Source organism: Podarcis bocagei (genome assembly GCF_964188305.1).
Source record: "Podarcis bocagei genome assembly, chromosome: 6".
Taxonomy (NCBI): Eukaryota; Metazoa; Chordata; class Lepidosauria; order Squamata; family Lacertidae; genus Podarcis; species Podarcis bocagei.
Genome location: NC_138130.1, coordinates 102836961 through 102858178, shown reverse-complemented (window position 1 = coordinate 102858178; position 21218 = coordinate 102836961). Strand labels below are relative to the sequence as shown.

Below are 21218 nucleotides of genomic sequence, written 5' to 3'. Positions count from 1 at the left end.
AATGATAGATTTTTGCAAGCTTGACTGGGGTCATGTACCACCTATATATCATCTTCAAAATATTTTCTCTTAAGGCATTGCATGCCGTAAACTTGATACCTGTGGTCCATAACTGTTCCCAGTCAGCAAACATAATGTTATGTCCAACATCTAGTGCCCATTTAATCACAGCAGATTTCACCGTTTCATCCTGAGTATTCCATTTCAGCAGCAAGTTATACATCTTTGACAAAATCTTAGTTTTGGGTTCTAACAGTTCTGTTTCTAATTTTGATTTTTCCACCTGGAAGCCAATTTTCTTGTCCAAATTATATGCCTCCATTATCTGATAATTATTATCAGATAATCGAGGCCGTTTAGGGCTTTCAAGGTCAGCAGAAACACTTTGAATTGTGCTCAGAAACGTTCTGGGAGCCAGTGTAGGTCTTTCAAGACCGGTGTTATATGGTCTCGGCGGCCGCTCCCAGTCACCAGTCTAGCTGCCGCATTTTGGATTAGTTGTAGTTTCCGGGTCACCTTCAAAGGTAGCCCCACATAGAGCGCATTGCAGTAGTCCAAGCGAGAGATAACCAGAGCATGCACCACTCTGGAGAGACAGTCTGCGGGCAGGGAGGGTCTCAGCCTGCATACCAGATGGAGCTGATAAACAGCTGCCCTGGACACACAATTGACCTGTGCCCTCATGGACAGCTGCGAGTCCAGAATGACTCCCAGGCTGCGCACCTGGTCCTTCAGGGGCACAGTTACCCCATTCAGGACCAGGGAATCCTCCACACCACGCCTCCTGTCCCCCCAAAAAAGTACTTCTGTCTTGTCAGGATTCAACCTCAATCTGTTAGCCGCCATCCATCCTCCAACCGCCTCTAGACACTCACACAGAAATTTCACCGCCTTCACTGGTTCCGATTTGAAAGAGAGGTAGAGCTGGGTATCATCTGCATACTGATGAACACCCAGCCCAAACACCCTGATGATCTCTCCCAGCGGCTGCATGTAGATGTTGAAAAGCATGGAGGAGAGGACAGAACCCTGAGGCACCCCACAAGTGAGAGCCCAGGGGTCTGAACACTCATCCCCCACCACCACTTTGTGAACACGGCCCAGGAGGAAGTAGTGGAACCACTGTATGACAGTGGCCCCAGCTCCCAGCCCCTCAAGATGGTCCAGAATGATATGGTCGATGGTATCAAACGCCGCTGAGAGATCCAACAGAACTAGGAAACAGCTCTCGCCTTTGTCCCTAGCCCGTCGGAGAACATCGAACCAGTGCAACCAAGGCAGTTTCAGTCCCATGATGAGGCCTGAACTCCGACTGGAAGGGATCCAAATGGTGCACTTCTTCCAGGCGTGCCTGGAGTTGTTCAGCAACCACTCACTCAATCACCTTGCCCAAGGATGGAAGATTTGAGACTGGGCGATAGTTAGCCATATTGGCAGCATCTAAAGATGGTTCTTTAATAAGCGGTTTGATAACCGCCTCTTTCAGTGGGTCTGGGAAGGCTCCCTCACAGAGAGAAGCATTCACGACCCCACGAAGCCCATCTCCCAGCCCTTCCCGGCTAGCTTTTATAAGCCAGGATGGGCAAGAATCAAGGAGACAGGTGGTTGGTTTCACTCGTCCAAGGATCCTGTCCACATCCTTGGAGGTAACAGATTGGAACTGATCCCATGCAACTTGACTAGACAGGACACTAGCACTCTCCTGCCCCGGCCCTGCTCCCACGGTGGAGTCTACCTCTTCCTGAATCTGAGCGACTTTATCTGCAAAAAACTTTGCAAAATCATTGCAGGAGATCATGTGGCCCATACTGGGCCCCGATGTAGCAGGTGGTTCCACTAAATTGCGAACCACCTGAAAAAGTCTCCTGCTGCTGTTTTCTGCAGATGCAATAGAGGCGGTGAAGAAAGTCTTCTTTGCTGTTGCTACCGCCACTTGGTAGGCTCGACATTGAGCTCTAACCCGTGTCCGGTCAGCTTCAGAATGAGTTATCCATCACCAGAGCTCTAGCCGTCTCAGCGATTGTTTCATTGCCCTCAGATCCGTGGAAAACCACAGGGCTGTCCGGGCTCCATGCAATCGAAGAGGGCGCTTCGGAGCCAAACAGTCAATAGCCCTGGTTAACTCCGCATTCCAGCGGGACACCAGGGAATCAGCTGAAAGGCCATCAACATGGGATAAAGCATCCCCTACCACTCTCTGGAAACCATTTGGATCCATTATGTGGCGGGGGCGGACCATCCGAATCAGTCCCACCTCCCTGCAGAGGGGAAGGTTCACGGAGAAGTCCTTTTGCACCAGGAAGTGATCTGATCATGTCACTGCAACCCCCCCTCCCTGCCCACAAGGCCTGGGTTGCTGTGCATAAGAGAAACCTGGTGGGCAAGCAGCGGCAAGGGCAGGCCCATCTGTTTCATCCAACCAAGTCTCTGTTACACATGCCAGGTCAAGTCCTCCATCCATGATCAAGTCATGGATGGCAGTGATTTTATGAATCATTGACCTGGCATTGCACAGCAGCACCTTCAGGTCATGTGGGTATCGCTTGCTGATTCTAGTATCCGTCCAGTCAGGACCAGACCCAGAGACAGGGATAGTCCTCAGACAACGACTAAACCAGCCTCCTCTGTAATGACATGGTCTGGTCTTAGCGTAACTCCTCCTAACCCTGATCACTGAGATCGGTTGTCCCAGTGCATCCCCCCCATGGAACATGCCCCAGCTATTTTGTGGGCTGGGACCCACTCCCCGGCAGCCCTGACCCCCCCCTTAAGAACAAAATAAAACCCTTAAAGAAAAGAAAGAACCCAAAATAAAACAATACAAACAAATAACTGTAAAAATTACAAACACATTAAAATCAAACAAATTCCCAAACCCAACCAAACATCCATCCCACCCCCTACAAAAAAAGTAATCAAAAGGGGGAAAAGAAAATTTTTTTAAAAAATGGCAGTGGCTTTATGAATCATTGACCTGGCATTGCACAGCAGCACCTTCAGGTCATGTGGGTATCGCTTGCTGATTCTAGTATCCATCCAGTCAGGACCCGACCCGGAGGCAGGGATAGTCCTCAAACAACGACTAAACCTGCCTCCTCTGTAATGACATGGTCTGGTCTTAAAATCCATACCACCCCCCACAAAAATAGTAATCAAAAGGGGGGAAAAGAAAATTTTTAAAAAGATTAAAAAATTTTAAAAAACATTTTAAAACATTTTAAAAAGAACATTGCGCCGCTCCAAGTCCTCCTGGCCAGCAGGAGCAGCAGCAACAACCGTCATGAGGCTTCAGGCCCCGCCCTGGGCCAGGTGATGAGTGACAGGAGCAGGGCCCTCAGGCACTCACACAGCGGAGTTGTTTCAATAGGATTGCTTTGCTGCACATTTTATTTATGGATCCTTATTTTATTATAAGTTTTAATTATGGGTATTTGTCTTTGTGCAAATAGGTGGTACTCCACCTTGTGTTTTTCAAGTCATTCTGCCTATGCAAGCATTCCAGTTTCCCCAATGGAAGGATCCACTTTCTCCTCTCCTCGTGAGCTGTTCTGGGGAGTTCCCTCCCAATGCCCTAGAGCCAAATACCAGGCGTTCATGGGGGCATGGAGAGGGGGAGGAATGTGGGGCAAGCCCCATTTTGCAGTTGATGGGGCTGGTTAGGTGAATCCAGGCCACTATTTGGTCTGATTTGTTCACTGCTTAGAAACCAATCTGAGCATTCAGTGATCAATCTAGAAATAAAATAAGCCTCTTTTGGATGGCCATCTGTCTCTAGCATGATCTAGCAGAGATTCCTGCATTGCAGGGGGTCTCCTGGGTCTGAAAGACAAGCAGGGAGGGTGGCTTCTGGCAAAAGGAGAGGGAGCCCCCGGTGGCTCCTCCTTCTCCTGACTCACTTCAGCCTCTCGACCTTCCTCTTCCACTCGCCTCCTTCCTCTTCTGCCTCTGATTCTGCACTGCATTCTGCCACAGAGTCTCCCAGCTCACTAAGCCCTGTTACCCCTTCAGCTTCTGACACCTCCTCTTCCCAGCCTTCTCCCTCTTGCCCCTCTGACCGCTCATCCTTCCTCCACCTCCACTTCTTGGGCTCTGAGCCGTCTTCCCTTCCTGGTTCCCCGGCTGCTTCCTCCCAACACTCCTCTGTGCCCAACAAGTCCATGACATTGCTCCATCCCTCAGCCTCTGTCCCCACAAGGCAGCTTCCCCTGACCTGATCTGGATCCACAGCCGCTGCTTCCCTTCTGCCCCAATGAAAAGGCGGATCAGGAGGTCTTGCTGGCATCCTTCTGTCACCTGCAAGAGAAAAAAGGTAAGCAGGACGCCAGGAGTGCCGGCTTCTCTCACAGGTGAAACAGGGCATCTCTTACTACAGATGGGCCTTTGAGAAATCCTTACCTGCTGAGAGCATTTGAATGTTTGTGCCCATTTAATATGTTTGTTGTGCAGAAATACATCTCCCCTCCTCTGGACCCTTGTTCCCAACTGTCTCCCCCCAAAACAAGATGAAAAGAACCCTCAGAAAAGTTGGGACCAAATGGAGAAAAACCACCTTCCTCCTTACCCAGTGGCCTCTCTCTGGTGTCCAATGGAGGCCTCTCTGCCTCACAGGAATCCAGGTCCATTTCTGCAAAGAGATCCTTTCCCTGAAAAAGAAACAAGGATTCAAAACAGAGAAAGGTGAGAAATGCTAGAAAGAGAATGACAAAGACATGAAGGGTGTGAGATCTCATTCCATGGATACTTTCCCAGAAAACGGATGGGCCATCAGCAGACCATTATGGGATGTTTTCTGTCCTGTTTGGAGCCCCTTGGGAGTATCCAGAGGAAAGTCTCTCTCACCTGCTTTCTCTCCTCTGCCTGACTCAGGAGGAAACCTTCGGCCAGGGCCACCGCCTGGGAACTGGTCTCTGCTCCGCATTCCCTCACCCAGCTCTCCATCTCCAGGGGAAGGACAGCCAGGAACTGCTCCAAGATCACCAGGTCCAGCATCTCAGCTTTCGTGTGCCTTTCTGGCTTCAGCCACTGATGGTCAAGGTGGTAGAGTCGGCTGCAAACCTCTCGGGGTCCTTTGGCCTCCTGGCAGCAGAACTGCCTCAACTGCTGGCTCTGCACCTCTGAGCGGAGGGTGTCCTCCTCACCCAGGATCTTCTGCACAGAGTTTTCCCAGAATCCCCCACTGCTCCCAGTTTGGCTGCCATGGCCTCTTCCTTTTCCCAGGCCAGCTGAGTCTCGCTCATCCATTTGTGCTCTCAGGAAGCCTTTGAGAGATCGGAAGGAACCCTTTGGTCTTCTGACAAGTTCTGTCCGTCTAAATGAGAAGCTCTAGCAAATCCTACAAAGCAAATACATTGTTCTGTTACAGAATTTGTAGGACAGAAAAAGAAATATTTCCCTGAGCAAGCATGGATGAGTCTTGCTGGGAACCAGGGCTGGACTGCACCACATCCCAGAGCATGAGATATCTTTTTGAAAAGAAAGAGGAGGAAGAGGAGAAGAAATAAGTCTCTAGTCTTCAAGCAATGCAAAATGTGGAGGCAACTAAAGGGATTTCTGGGAGATTAATCAACATGGTTTCTGCTGGTTTCCAGTCAATGCATGAAGGCAGAACCGAATGATAAGGGAGTCATTTGTATCTTGTGAAAAACAGATGCTTGGCTCTAGTGGGGGTCCTCAGGAGTTCTTCCCCCACCCTCACCCCCACCCTCACCCCACACCCACTCCCCTGCTTCTGTCACCTTTTCTGCACTCTCTGCCAGTCTCCAGACGGATTCCTGGGGTGAGATCTCTTTTCCTCTCTTCTGAGGACCAGGAATGTATCTGGCCAACCCCCTGAGGGCCAAGTGGGTGGGGCCAAAGACATCTCCCTTGATTTTTTTATTTATTATTATTCTATTAGATAGCTTAACACAAACTGGTTTCCAATGCAGCAGCCAGACTATGGCCTGGGATCCCTCTCTTTATTCCTGGCCTCTCTTTCCTACTTTTCCTTCCTTTCTCCCGGTTGTTTTTTTTTTGGGGGGGGAGGCTAGTCCACCTCCTCCTCCAGCTTTGGAAAACCATTTGCAGATGTTTCCTCTGTTGTGCAATGAGGCTGAGCGATGTCACACAGAGTTAAAGTCCCAGGGACTCCTTTGTTTAAAGAAGGGAGATCTTTTCTGAAGGGGGGGCGGAGGGCCAAGTGAGTTTGGGATCCTGTGATCTCCAGGAAGGAGAGCGTGGCAGACCTGGCCCCTCCCGGATCAGGCCCCCCAGGCACCCTCCCCTGCTGCAGCCCTGGGACCCCCCCCCCGTCTCCCCACTGCACCCTCTTGGGGGGGGGGAGAGAGAGGAGACTCACCAGATCCCAGGAGGGGAGAGCGAGGCAGCCCTTGCAGGAGAGACCCCAAAGCAAGGAAAGGACTGGGGAGGGAGGGGCCTTGGCTCTGGAGGACCTGGCCCCCCCCCTCTTGCTTCCTGGCCTCTCTAGGAAGGCAGCTCACTTCCCTTTAACCCTTGCCAAGCCGAGTCCCTCCAGCTCAGCCCTCTCTCGCTTGGCAGAACCTCAGATTCTTATTATTTTTTATGGATTAAGGGGGGCAGCTGCCCCCCTGGCTCCGCCAATGCCCAGATATCCTTTGGGGGTGAGGCTCTTGGCTGGACTCTGAGCATCTCCCTCCCTTGGGTGAAACCAGAGGAAGAGCTTGCAGGGAAAAGGGCTTTGCAGGAGGCAAGGAAGCTCCTCCTAGAATTCAGGAGCGGAGAGATAGGAGGGGATCCCAGGGTCATCTAGTCCAACCCCCAGCAAGGCAGGAATCTCCGCTAAAGCATCCATGGCAGATGGCCGTCCGATCTCTGCTTAGAAGCCTCCAAGGAAGGAGAGTCCACCACCTCCCAAGGGAGACCTTTCCCCTGCCCAACTGCTCTTAGATGTCCCTCAAGGCAGCGGGTCCTGAGTTCTAGCCCTGCTGAAACAATCGCACTGGCTGCCAAGGAGGAACCCAGCGAGGTTCAAAAGAAATAAATCCTATTCTCATCATAAATGAGCAATACTTTCTTATGCATGCTTTTTATGCTAATATACAAAAGTATGCCATTTCCCTTTCCAGAAATGCTTAATTGCTAATTCAATGGACTGAAAATGGATTGTTGTTATTTTTATGTTTAGGGAAGCTTTTAATATTTGATGGACTATTGTATTATAATATTTTGTTGGAGGCCACCCAGAGTGGCTGGGGAAACCCAGCCAGATGGGTGGGGTATAAATATATTATTATTATTATTATTATTATTATTATTATTATTATTATTATTATTATTTAAATTGATCAGGTGAGTTTTCTCCTTTCGAAAGAGGCAGGTGGAATCTCCACGGTTGCTAATAGCATAAAATTGAAAGGCTAATGAAATATGGGGAGCCCTAGAGCATCTGCTTGGCATGCAGAATGGCCCAGTAAGTGTACACCAGGGGTCCTCAAACTATGTCCCGTGGGCCAAATCCAGCCCCCCAGGGTCATGAATCTGGCCTGCACGGCCATTTCAGAACCCGCCAAGTGTCCGAGGCTGAAAGCATCTCGCCGCCTGCTCAGTCAGTCCTTGCGTCCCACTGATGTATATGCCACTGGCGTGGTGGCGGCTCTACCAATGAAAGGCCAGGGAGTTTCACCCGGGGACGGGAAAGTGTTGTCTTTTGGCTTGAAGAGCAAAGCTTGAGGTTGGTGGAGGAAGGCAGACTTGGATCAATTCGGTTTCTTTACGTTTACTTTGAAGGTGGGAGAAGGAAGTATAGTCCTATTTCGATGAGTAGCGCAGCGGTCTTTCCATTCATGCGGTTTACATGCTCTGAAAGTTGGGATCTATTTTGATATTTAAATTTTAAAAGGGTGGAATGGAACTGGATATTGACCATCTCCTTTGCCTGGGGAGCCACGTTCTGGTTGGAGGAGGCCAGGATTTGCCCCCAAGGCCTGGGGTGTCCCTCCTCCCCTGCAGTAGGACTTGGAATCCAGGAGAAACCTCTTGGAATAGCCTTGCCAGGTGCTCAGGGATTCACCTGTCCCCATGTCCTGCAAACTGTGTTAAAATGTGACATCAAGCTTTATTTACAGCGGAAAATAACAAAGAAACATGGCGTGAGCTGTCCTCCACAGCCGTCTCCTCCTCGGTCAGAGTAAAAGAGAACAAAGGATGGAAGTGATTTACAGACTGACTTCCATTCTTACACACACAGTACAGAAGGTGTAAACCTGGATATTATGTTACACTAGCAATGGGAGAATGAAATACTGACAGTTTGGCCCCCAATTTGGTCCAAGACCAAAGCTGGCATCCCTCATGGTCCAGGAGTGCCAGGGACTCCGTGGTGGGGGCAGTGGGGGCCGCTTTGGCCCCCACTGGCCCCTTTTGTGCCTGTGTTCCTAATAGATAACTAAGTGTGAAGAGCATGTTGTGTGCTTTAGCAACAGCCCTCCTGGAAATAAGGAAATGCAACCCCCCATTGCTGGTTGACTCAAAAAAGCAACAAGGGAATCTGCTCTGGTGTCCCATGAGGTCTGTGGGGCCCTTAAGTAAGAGGAGCCACTTTTCATAACTGAATTAAAGAAATTTTAACATAATCAAACATTCAAATTACATTTTACAATTTCAATTAACACCCCCCTCCATGTCTTCCCCCAACTTCCCTTACTGGTTTATAACACCTCTGTTTCTTTTGCTTATAAATTTGTATTCCTTTTATATTAAAATTAAGTGTTCTTTCGCTGGTATTTCATCGCCTTTCCATCTTTGAGCTAGTAAAATTCTGGCTGCTGCTGTCGCATACATGAATAGATTTTTCTTATGTTTTGGTAAATCCTGCCCTAAAAAACCTAATACAAACGCTTCTGGTCTTTTAACAAAGGCTATCTTAAACCTTTTTTTTCATTCTGAAGAAGTGTGGATGCACACGAAAGCTCATACCAAGAACTAACTTAGTTGGTCTTTAAGGTGCTACTAGAAGGAATTTTTTTATTTTGACTATGGCAGACCAACATGGCTACCTGTAACTTTTTTTTCATTTCATTATAGATCATCTCCCAATAGGTGGAGCCAGGTGGCCCAGGTCCGGGGTGGGTGGGGTTGCTATGGTGACAAGGACCACAGACTTGCAGGCGGCCATTTTGGGTTAGTAGTGGTGTTATGTAGTGTAGTTTCACCCTGGGCCAACAGGGGGATACTGTATATAGTTTTCACTCAGGTCTGTAGATAGTTTTCACTCAGGTCCGCGGCAGTTATTTTAGGCGGGAACTCTGGGCTGTTGTGGTTACAATGTTGACAGCCGGCTGCCTATAAATACAGGCCGGCTGAGCTGTTCGCAGTCAGTTCTATTCCAGCTTACCATAATAAAGAGCTACTTGAAGAAATCGCTGTGCCGGCTGCTATGTCTACCCACGACTTAACTCTGGCGACGAAGGTGGGATGGATGGACACCAGAGCACAGCCAGATGCGGCCAGCCTCTGAACTGAGCTGAATCACTGAGCTGAATCACAGAGTGAAATCACTGAGCGAAATCACTGGGCAGAACCAATTCAGAGCTGACTGTTCTGGCTAGAGCACTGTGTTCCATCCATCGCCCTTCACGCCGGCATCGGAATCATGGCTTCACTTGTGCCTCTACCGCCGTTTGCGCCAGCCTCTGAATCATGGGACTCCTACCTCGCTCGGTTCGACTGCTACCTCCAAGCTAACGAGCTGACAGCAGTATCAAAGGATCGGAAGCGGGGCCTATTCCTCAGCCTCTGTGGGCCTGAGGTGTTTGAGACGGCCCGAGCGTTGGTTGCGCCTGAAGCAGTCCAGGCAACACCATGGGACACGATCCAAGAGAAGCTCCGCAACCACTACGCACCAAAGCCGTCCAAGATTGCTGCCCGCCATGCGTTCTACCACCGGAACCAGGCAGAGGGGGAGTCAATCAACAACTACACCACCGCCCGGCGACAGGCTGCAATGCACTGTGAGTTCCGAGACTTAGACGATGCCCTGATGGATCGAATCGTCTGCGGGGTCCGGGACATCCATCTGCAACGGCGCCTCCTAGCCAAGCCAGACCTCACGCTACAGAAAGCCATTGAGGAAGCTGTGGCCTCAGAAGCTGCTGAACGCTCCGCCCAGGAGATCCGCAAGTCCAGCAGCCCGCGTCTTGCTAGGGAACCAGTTCCGGTGCATCATGAAGAGGCCAGCAGTGAGGAGGCATCCTCCAGTGAAGACGATGACGTGCACCAGACAAAGCGGGAGCGCAGGAAGTTCCAACAGAGGTCCAAGGGCCAACCGGAATGTGCTGGCTGCGGAGGCAACCATTCCCGTGCCAAGTGTCGATTCAGAGACGCCATCTGTAGGAAGTGTTCCAGAAGGGGCCACATCGCTAAGGTCTGCCGATCGGCTCCGTCTGACACCCCCCCTTCATCGACTCGCAAGTCCAAGTCTTCACTCCAGTCTGCCAAGGAAAGTTGTTTCGCTCTCACCAACTGCCGCTGCCCGTCTGGAACCACGATTGGCCAAACCGACTCGCCTACGCGACGCAAGCTGAACGTCACAGTGCTCATTGAAGGAGCTCCATGTGACATGGAGATCGACACCGGGTCTGCCCTGTCCATCGTGTCATGGAGCACCATCAAAAGACTGGTACCCAGAGTGTCCAAAAGGCAACTCGACTCTCACCGCGTACACCTGAGAGACTACCAGGGAAACGACATTCCCGTGGTAGGCGTTGGCCGGTTCCGGATCGCCTTCAAGGATTTTTCGGGCCTGCTCCGGTTGGTGGTGGTCGAAGGTCAGCGGCCAAGCCTCCTAGGGCTAGACTGGTTTGATGCCCTCGGCCTGGAAGTCACCGGCATCAACTGCATCTCTAACGCAGAGACTGAGGGTCTGGTCAAAGACTTTGCCGAGGTTTTTGACGGCACCTTGGGCCAATATACAGGTACGCCCATCTCCTTTAGCCTTGATCCACAAGTCGCCCCCATCAAGCTAAAGCCTCGCCGGGTTCCCTTTGCTCTCAAGGCTAAGGTGGACGAACAACTGGACAAACTGATCGCCCAAGGAGTTTTGGAGCCGGTTGACCACGCAAAGTGGGAAACCCCCATCGTCACGCCTGTCAAGCCAGATGGGTCGGTGAGAATCTGCGCTGACTACAAGTGCACGATCAACAAGGCACTTCAGCAGCACGCTTATCCGGTTCCTGTTGTCCAACACCTGCTGCATTCCCTGGGTGAGGGTAAGGTCTTTACTAAGCTGGACCTTGCCCAAGCCTATCAACAACTGCCAGTCGATGATGCCACTGCTGAAGCCCAGACGATCGTCACCCACCGGGGGGCATTCCGTTGCCGCCGGTTGCAGTTCGGGGTGAGTGTGGCTCCTGGCATCTTCCAAAGCCTTATGGAGCGTCTCCTGCAAGGGCTTCCGGGCGTGGTACCATATTTTGATGACGTCTTGGTGTCTGCAGACTCACACCAGCAGCTGTTCGAGCGCCTCCGTGCCGTGCTGACCAGGTTCCAGGAGGCCGGGCTCAAGGTAAAGAGGGAGAAGTGCCAGATCGCCGTTCCACAGGTAGAGTTCCTGGGCTATCTTATCGATGCCTCCGGTCTTCATCCAACCACATCCAAGATCCGCGCTATCCAGCAGGCCCCCACCCCAAAGAACAAAACGGAGTTGCAGGCATTCCTGGGGCTGCTGAACTTTTATAACATGTTCCTGCCCCACAAAGCCACAGTGGCTGAGCCTCTTCACCGACTCCTTAGCACTAAGACGCCTTGGGCCTGGGGTCATCGGGAGACGGCGGCCTTCAACGCGGTCAAGGCTCTCCTTTCTTCAGGCAGTGTGCTGGTACAGTACAGTGAATCCAGGCCGCTGGTCCCTGCCTGCGACGCCTCACCTTTTGGCATCGGTGCTGTCCTTAGTCACCGTTTTCCAGATGGAAGAGAAGCACCGCTCGCCTACTTTTCCAGGACACTATCTCCGACGGAACGGAATTACAGCCAGCTCGACAAGGAGGCATTGGCACTTGTGGCTGGAGTGAAGAGGTTCCATGAATACCTCTATGGCAGGACTTTTGACCTCATCACTGACCACAAGCCACTCCTGGGCCTCCTCGCCGGTGATCGTCCAACTCCACCGGTCCTCTCACCACGCATGCTGCGATGGACTGTTTTCCTGGCTGCCTACCACTACCGGCTCATCCATCGCCCGGGGAAATCGATGGGCCATGCCGACGCCCTCAGCCGTTGCCCTCTTCCAGCATTTGTGGAAGACCCGGCTCCAGCTTCATCGCTCCTTCTGATTGAGGATCTTCCGGCAGCGCCTGTATCGGCTGCCACTGTGGCCTCCGCATCTGCCCAGGATCGCACCATCAGCCGGGTGCTCAACTGGGTGTGGAGGGGGTGGCCACAAGGGCCTTTTGCATCGGAGTTCCAGCCCTTCGCAACCAGACAACATGAACTCTCAGCTCATCGTGGCTGCCTGCTGTGGGGAGACCGCGTCGTGATTCCCCAGGGACTCCGTCAGCGCCTCCTGGAGGCTCTGCACGTTGGCCACCCGGGAATTGTCAAAATGAAGGCGTTGGCTCGGTGTTACGTCTGGTGGCCTAATATGGACGATGCCATCACTGCCTGGGTGTCTGCCTGTCAAGCGTGCCAGGAGTCGAGGCCTGCACCACCGGCAGCTAAGGGACACACCTGGGAGACGCCAAAGACACCCTGGTCGAGGGTGCACATCGATCTGGCTGGCCCTTTTCACGGCCGGACCTTTATGGTAGTGGTGGACGCCTATTCCAAATGGCTGGAGGTCGCCCTGATGCCCTCCACCACTACCGAAGCTGTCATCCGGGTGCTGCGAGGCCTGTTTGCAACGCATGGGTGTCCTGATGTCCTTGTCTCTGACAACGGACCGCAGTTCACGTCAGGCACGTTTGAGCGGTATCTTTTGGGACTGGGCATCCGCCATGCCCTAACGGCACCCTTTCATCCATCCAGCAACGGGCAAGCGGAAAGAATGGTGCGCTCGACAAAAGAGGCACTGGCGCGCCTGGACCGGGGAGACTGGCATGAGCGGGTCGCCGAATACTTGTTCGTGCAACACATCACCCCTCATGCGGCCACAGGGAGGAGTCCTGCTGAACTGCTTATGGGCCGCCGCCTCAGGTCACCGCTCGACCGGCTACACCCAGACTTTGCCGTGGCTGAACCCCCAGGCTGTGCCAATGCACCACGGTCATTTGTCCCAGGAAACCAGGTCTTTGCTCGGAACTATGTGGGGGACATCCCTTGGGTGCCAGCCACAGTAGTGGGAGTCACTGGACCTCGCTCGTACCAGGTGGCACTCGAAGACGGACGCTTGTGGCGACGGCACATAGACCAGCTTAGGCGCAGGGTTGGGGACTTGGACACTACCGAGGTGCCCCCAACTGCGCTTGCGGCTCCAGAAGAGACACGTACAGATGGCGAGGCCCCACCTACACCTCCCTCGCAAACTGCCAGTGTGGAGCCGAACCAAGCCGTTTCAGAACAGACTCAGACCACTCCACTTGCGGAGGCTCCACCCACAGCAGCGGATCCAAGGGAGTTGGTTCCAACGCCACCTAGGGTCGCACCACAGCCTCAGCGAGAACTGTGTGGCCCTCCGGACTTGGCTACCAGTCCCCGGCGGTCTGGCAGAGTTTCCAAGCGCCCAACTTATTTAAAGGACTATGTTGTTGGACAGGTATCACTGTTGGTCTAAATATGGGAAATGTAACCGATATGCTTTTGTGCTTAATGGAACCATTACGCGTAGTGCTGTATATAGGGAAACCATTACGATTGTAACTAACGCCTTATCTCGGTGGGGAGGGGTGTTATGTAGTGTAGTTTCACCCTGGGCCAACAGGGGGATACTGTATATAGTTTTCACTCAGGTCTGTAGATAGTTTTCACTCAGGTCCGCGGCAGTTATTTTAGGCGGGAACTCTGGGCTGTTGTGGTTACAATGTTGACAGCCGGCTGCCTATAAATACAGGCCGGCTGAGCTGTTCGCAGTCAGTTCTATTCCAGCTTACCATAATAGTGAGTATTGGAGGAAACAAGAGTAGGGAGAGGATCCCTCAGACCTTCCTCCCGCTGCCAGGGCTCTTTGCCCCCCACTCTGCACTCTCAGCAGTGAGGAACTGAAGCCCTCCGCTGTCCCGGGGTTTTTTAAAATGCTGGGGGTGGGAAGAAAAGCCCTTGTCCCCCCCCAGCCTTCAGAAGAGGTCGGGGGACAGACTGTCCCCGGACCTGGTCTGAAGTCGGTTTCCCTAGGAACGCATTAATTGATTTTCAATGCATTCCTATGGGAAACCGTGCATCGCAAGACGAAAAACTCGCAAGAAGAAGAAACTTGCGGAACGAATTAATTTCGTCTTGCGAGGCACCACGGTATTTTGTTTTCTTCGTGACCTTTGTGAGTTTATTTTTTTATTTTTTAAGAGGGCAAATTGAAAGAGAAATTGTATGGCAAGTTGCAGAAGAATAAAAGGTTGTGTTTGAAAAAAAACACACCAAAAACTGGGGGGTGGCATCCTTAAATATTTTATTGGGGGTGGGGCAAAGACCCCTAGGCCCCTATTCCCTACACCCAGGTCTCAGGATGGTTACAACATAAAAAAACCAAGAAACAAAAAAACACACCACATATTAAAAGGCATTAGATGTCAATCAGCCAAAAGCCTGGTTAAAAAGGCGCGTCTGCCTGGTTCCTAAAGCTGTATAATGGTTTTTCTGACCATTGTATGGATTCTTTGATGGGAAGTAAGATTGGCCCTCTGACTGAAGCTCTTTCCACATTCCACGCACTGATAGGGTTTCTCCCCTGTATGAATTCTGTGATGGGAAGTGAGAGAGGAGCTACATGTGAAGCTCTTTCCACATTCCACACACTGATAGGGTTTCTCCCCTGTATGAATTCTTTGATGGGAAGTGAGAGAGGAGCTATTTCTGAAGCTCTTTCCACATTCCATGCACTGATAGGGTTTCTCCCCTGTATGAATTCTTTGATGGGAAGTAAGGGAGGAGCTCTTCCTGAAGTTCTTTCCACATTCCACGCACTGATAGGGTTTCTCCCCTGTATGAATTGTTTGATGGAAAGTGAGACTGTGGCTGTGAGTGAAGCTCTTCCCACATTCCACACACTTATAGGGTTTCTCCCCTGTATGAATTCTTTGATGGGAAGTAAGAGAGGAGCTCTTCCTGAATCTCCTTCCACATTCCACACACTGATAGGGTTTCTCCCCTGTATGAATTGTTTGATGGAAAGTGAGGCTGTGGTTGTGACTAAAGCTCTTTCCACATTCCACACACTTATAGGGTTTCTCCCCTGTATGAATTCTTTGATGGGAAGTGAGAGAGGAGCTTTCAGTGAAGCTCTTTCCACATTTGACACACTGATAGGGTTTCTCCCCTGTATGAATTCTCTGATGCTTAGTGAGATTGGAACTCTTCCTGAAGTTCTTTCCACATTCCACACACTGATATGGTTTCTCCCCTGTATGAATTCTTTGATGGAAAGTGAGAGAGGTGCTATCAGTGAAGCTCTTTCCACATTCCACACACTGATAGGGTTTCTCCCCTGTATGAATTCTTTGATGATAAGTGAGAGAGGTGCTATCAGTGAAGCTCTTTCCACATTCCACACACTGATAGGGTTTCTCCCCTGCATGAATTCTTTGATGGGAAGTGAGAGAGGAGCTATTTCTGAAGCTCTTTCCACATTCCATGCACTGATAGGGTTTCTCCCCTGTATGAATTCTTTGATGGGAAGTAAGGGAGGAGCTCTTCCTGAAGTTCTTTCCACATTCCACGCACTGATAGGGTTTCTCCCCTGTATGAATTGTTTGATGGAAAGTGAGACTGTGGCTGTGAGTGAAGCTCTTCCCACATTCCACACACTTATAGGGTTTCTCCCCTGTATGAATTCTTTGATGGGAAGTAAGAGAGGAGCTCTTCCTGAATCTCCTTCCACATTCCACACACTGATAGGGTTTCTCCCCTGTATGAATTGTTTGATGGAAAGTGAGGCTGTGGTTGTGACTAAAGCTCTTTCCACATTCCACACACTTATAGGGTTTCTCCCCTGTATGAATTCTTTGATGGGAAGTGAGAGAGGAGCTTTCAGTGAAGCTCTTTCCACATTTGACACACTGATAGGGTTTCTCCCCTGTATGAATTCTCTGATGCTTAGTGAGATTGGAACTCTTCCTGAAGTTCTTTCCACATTCCACGCACTGATATGGTTTCTCCCCTGTATGAATTCTTTGATGGAAAGTGAGAGAGGTGCTATCAGTGAAGCTCTTTCCACATTCCACACACTGATAGGGTTTCTCCCCTGTATGAATTCTTTGATGATAAGTGAGAGAGGTGCTATCAGTGAAGCTCTTTCCACATTCCACACACTGATAGGGTTTCTCCCCTGTATGAATTCTTTGATGGGAAGTGAGATGGGAGTTCTGACTGAAGCTCTTTCCACATTCCACGCACTTATAGGGTTTCTCCCCTGTATGAATTCTTTGATGGGAAGTGAGAGAGGAACTACCTGTGAAGCTCTTTCCACATTCCACACACTGATAGGGTTTCTCCCCTGTATGAATTCTTTGATGTAAAGTGAATTCGGAGCTCCCCCTGAAGCTCTTTCCGCATGCCACACACTGATAGGGTTTCTCCCCTGTATGAATTCTTCGATGGGTGATGAGAGAGGAGCTCTGACTGAAGGTCTTTCCACATTCCACACACTGATAGGGTTTCTCCCCTGTATGAATTCTTTGATGGGTGATGAGAGAGGAGCTCTGACTGAAGGTCTTTCCACATTCCACACACTGATAGGGTTTCTCCCCTGTATGAATTCTTAGATGAGACGTTAGAATGTCCTTCGTCCTGAAGCTCTTTCCACATTCCACACAATGATAGGGTTTCTCTCCTGTATGAATTCTCTGGTGCTTAGTGAGATCGGAGCTCTGACTGAAGCTCTTTCCACATTCCATGCACTGATAGAGTTTCTTTCCAATGAGATTTTGTTGATGGGAAGTGGAATGGGAGCTCTGACTGCAGCTTTCTCCACACTCCAAATTTTTACGTGGCTTCTCCTCCCTCAGGATTTTATCGTGGTCACCTTTGCTCTCAATTTCCAATTCATCAGAATCTGCAATGGAGACAAAAAGGGATTAAGAGCCTCAGGAACAAATGGAGAAGAAATGAAGGGAGTTGGGTGTGTGTTCATTACCTGTGTTGTTTGTCATTTTACCAACATATTTATTATTAGATTCTGAAGACTTGTTGTTTTGTCTGATATATAGTAGTGGTCAAAATTGTGGAAGGTTGAAGCTGACACTGAAGATGGCCTGGGAAGTTCACACCAGCCCAATCGTGGTAAAGAAAGGAATATTTTGAAGAAGATTGTTCAAAGAAAAAACTGTAAGTTACTGTTTATTGTGGGGGTGTTATGTTCCCAGGTGTTATAGGGGGCGCTGTTGAACTCTGTGAAAATATATGAGGTTGGTCACATAGAGGTATTTTTTAAATCTCCAGGCAGATATGACGATCCCACAGGGAGCCTTACCAAGAGAGGCCACAATCCCACGATTCTCCTCCATGACGTCCTTATGCAGAGCTCTCTGGTCAGGATCCAGCAACGCCCACTCCTCATCCGTGAAACGAACAGCGATATCTTCAAAGCACACTGGACCCTAAAAAAAAAGGAAATGTCTTCCTCTGAGACAGCAGAAATATGATCTGCTACACAATGCTCTGTTGTTTCTTTCCTGTTTAATAATAATAATAATAATAATAATAATAATAATAATAATAATTTATTATTTATACCCCGCCCATCTTGTTGGGTTTCCCCAGCCACTCTGGGCGGCTTCCAACAAAACACTAAAATACAATAAGCTATTAAACATTAAAAGCTTCCCTAAACAGGGCTGCCTTTAGATGTCTTCTAAAAGTTTGGTAGTTATTTTTCTCTTTGACATCTGGTGAGAGGGCGTTCCACAGGGCGGGTGTCACTACCGAGAAGGCCCTGTACCTGGTTCCCTGTAACTTGGCTTCTCGCAGGGAGGGAACCGCCAGAAGGCCCTCAGCACTGGATCTCAGTGTCTGGGAAGAATGATGGAGGTGGAGACGCTCCTTCAAGTATACAGGACCGAGGCCGTTTAGGGCTTTCTTTCTTTTTTATAAGATATTTATTAAGATTTTTTAAAATATTACAGTAAAAATGAAAAAAATAACAAAAATACAAAATAAAAATAGTTAAAAATACACAGAATTTCCATTACTTATTTTCCTTTAGCTTGTTTCCCAGACCTCTTCATACCTCCCTTTTTTGTATTCCACTTCAAATTGTTGGTTCAGCAAATCCTTACCATTAGATTTAAACCTATTTATAACCCCTTTTTCATATTCTCTTAAAGCATTACAGCTGGAAACCACTTAATTTCTATCCAACATCATTCTAACATTCATTAATTTTACAATATTTCTGTAGATAGTCTTTAAATTTCTTCCAATCCTCTTCCACCGACTCTTCTCCCTGGTCTCGGATTCTGCCAGTCATTTCTGCCAATCCCATATAGTCCATCACCTTCGTCTGCCATTCTTCCGAAGTGGGTAAATCTTGTGTCTTCCAATACTTTGCAATGAGTATTCTTGCTGCTGTTGTGGCGTACATAAAAAAAGTTCTATCCTTCTTTGGCACCAATTGGCTGACAATGCCCAGAAGGAAGGCCTCTGGTTTCTTCAGGAAGGTATATTTAAATACCTTTTTCACTTCATTATAGATCATTTCCCAGAAAGCCTTAATCCTTGGGCATGTCCACCAAAGGTGAAAGAATGTACCTTCAGTTTCTTTACATTTCCAACATTTATTATCGGGCAAATGATAGATTTTTGCAAGCTTGACTGGGGTCATGTACCACCTATATATCATCTTCAAAATATTTTCTCTTAAGGCATTGCATGCCGTAAACTTGATACCTGTGGTCCATAACTGTTCCCAGTCAGCAAACATAATGTTATGTCCAACATCTAGTGCCCATTTAATCACAGCAGATTTCACCGTTTCATCCTGAGTATTCCATTTCAGCAGCAAGTTATACATCTTTGACAAAATCTTAGTTTTGGGTTCTAACAGTTCTGTTTCTAATTTTGATTTTTCCACCTGGAAGCCAATTTTCTTGTCCAAATTATATGCCTCCATTATCTGATAATTATTATCAGATAATCGAGGCCGTTTAGGGCTTTCGAGGTCAGCAGAAACACTTTGAATTGTGCTCAGAAACGTTCTGGGAGCCAGTGTAGGTCTTTCAAGACCGGTGTTATATGGTCTCGGCGGCCGCTCCCAGTCACCAGTCTAGCTGCCGCATTTTGGATTAGTTGTAGTTTCCGGGTCACCTTCAAAGGTAGCCCCACATAGAGCGCATTGCAGTAGTCCAAGCGAGAGATAACCAGAGCATGCACCACTCTGGAGAGACAGTCTGCGGGCAGGGAGGGTCTCAGCCTGCATACCAGATGGAGCTGATAAACAGCTGCCCTGGACACACAATTGACCTGTGCCCTCATGGACAGCTGCGAGTCCAGAATGACTCCCAGGCTGCGCACCTGGTCCTTCAGGGGCACAGTTACCCCATTCAGGACCAGGGAATCCTCCACACCACGCCTCCTGTCCCCCCAAAAAAGTACTTCTGTCTTGTCAGGATTCAACCTCAATCTGTTAGCCGCCATCCATCCTCCAACCGCCTCTAGACACTCACACAGAAATTTCACCGCCTTCACTGGTTCCGATTTGAAAGAGAGGTAGAGCTGGGTATCATCTGCATACTGATGAACACCCAGCCCAAACACCCTGATGATCTCTCCCAGCGGCTGCATGTAGATGTTGAAAAGCATGGAGGAGAGGACAGAACCCTGAGGCACCCCACAAGTGAGAGCCCAGGGGTCTGAACACTCATCCCCCACCACCACTTTCTGAACACGGCCCAGGAGGAAGTAGTGGAACCACTGTATGACAGTGGCCCCAGCTCCCAGCCCCTCAAGATGGTCCAGAATGATATGGTCGATGGTATCAAACGCCGCTGAGAGATCCAACAGAACTAGGAAACAGCTCTCGCCTTTGTCCCTAGCCCGCCGGAGAACATCGAACCAGTGCAACCAAGGCAGTTTCAGTCCCATGATGAGGCCTGAACTCCGACTGGAAGGGATCCAAATGGTGCACTTCTTCCAGGCGTGCCTGGAGTTGTTCAGCAACCACTCACTCAATCACCTTGCCCAAGGATGGAAGATTTGAGACTGGGCGATAGTTAGCCATATTGGCAGCATCTAAAGATGGTTCTTTAATAAGCGGTTTGATAACCGCCTCTTTCAGTGGGTCTGGGAAGGCTCCCTCACAGAGAGAAGCATTCACGACCCCACGAAGCCCATCGCCCAGCCCTTCCCGGCTAGCTTTTATAAGCCAGGATGGGCAAGAATCAAGGAGACAGGTGGTTGGTTTCACTCGTCCAAGGATCCTGTCCACATCCTTGGAGGTAACAGATTGGAACTGATCCCATGCAACTTGACTAGACAGGACACTAGCACTCTCCTGCCCCGGCCCTGCTCCCACGGTGGAGTCTACCTCTTCCTGAATCTGAGCGACTTTATCTGCAAAAAACTTTGCAAAATCATTGCAGGAGATCATGTGGCCCATACTGGGCCCCGATGTAGCAGGTGGTTCCACTAAATTGCGAACCACCTGAAAAAGTCTCCTGCTGCTGTTTTCTGCAGATGCAATAGAGGCGGCGAAGAAAGTCTTCTTTGCTGTTGCTACCGCCACTTGGTAGGCTCGACATTGAGCTCTAACCCGTGTCCGGTCAGCTTCAGAATGAGTTATCCATCACCAGAGCTCTAGCCGTCTCAGCGATTGTTTCATTGCCCTCAGATCCGTGGAAAACCACAGGGCTCTCCGGGCTCCATACAATCGAAGAGGGCGCTTCGGAGCCAAACAGTCAATAGCCTTGGTTAACTCCACATTCCAGCGGGCCACCAGGGAATCAGCTGAAAGGCCATCAACATGGGATAAAGCATCCCCTACCACTCTCTGGAAACCATTTGGATCCATTCAATCTGGATCCATCTGAATCGGTCCCACCTCACTGCAGAGGGGAAGGGTAGCGGAGAAGTCCTTTTGCACCAGGAAGTGATCTGACCATGTCACTGCAACCCCCCCTCCCTGC

The 21218-nt window shown here is 49.8% G+C and overlaps 3 protein-coding genes and 1 long non-coding RNA gene across 11 annotated transcripts in view; 2 read left to right on the top strand and 2 right to left on the bottom strand.

Moving 5' to 3' along the window:
• Positions 1-6461, bottom strand: part of LOC308588706 (uncharacterized protein) — a 196808-nt gene extending 190347 nt beyond the window's left edge. For 3 of the 8 annotated variants that reach the window (XM_081197308.1, XM_081197305.1, XM_081197303.1), the window contains exons 1-3: positions 6338-6461; positions 4840-5332; positions 4562-4643 (exon numbers count right to left, since the gene is read on the bottom strand). In XM_081197308.1, the coding sequence (XP_081053434.1) occupies positions 4562-4643; positions 4840-5241 (484 nt within the window). In that variant the 5' untranslated portion in view covers positions 5242-5332; positions 6338-6461. Of the gene's footprint in view, positions 1-4210; positions 4294-4561; positions 4644-4839; positions 5333-6337 lie in introns of all 8 variants that reach the window. The other 5 variants (XM_081197306.1, XM_081197304.1, XM_081197297.1 and 2 more) reach the window with 4 other exon arrangements.
• Positions 1-21218, top strand: part of LOC308588810 (uncharacterized protein) — a 218927-nt gene that overhangs the window by 122400 nt on the left and 75309 nt on the right. The gene's annotated exons all lie outside the window — the stretch shown is intronic.
• LOC308588833 overlaps positions 1-21218 on the top strand; it is a 127399-nt gene that overhangs the window by 43549 nt on the left and 62632 nt on the right. The gene's annotated exons all lie outside the window — the stretch shown is intronic.
• LOC308588715 (uncharacterized protein) overlaps positions 14535-21218 on the bottom strand; it is an 81366-nt gene continuing 74682 nt past the window's right edge. Inside the window, exons 5-6 of the mRNA XM_081197333.1 lie at positions 17570-17696; positions 14535-17152 (exon numbers count right to left, since the gene is read on the bottom strand). Of these exons, the coding sequence (XP_081053459.1) occupies positions 14718-17152; positions 17570-17696 (2562 nt within the window). The 3' untranslated portion in view covers positions 14535-14717. The remainder of the gene's footprint in view (positions 17153-17569; positions 17697-21218) is intronic.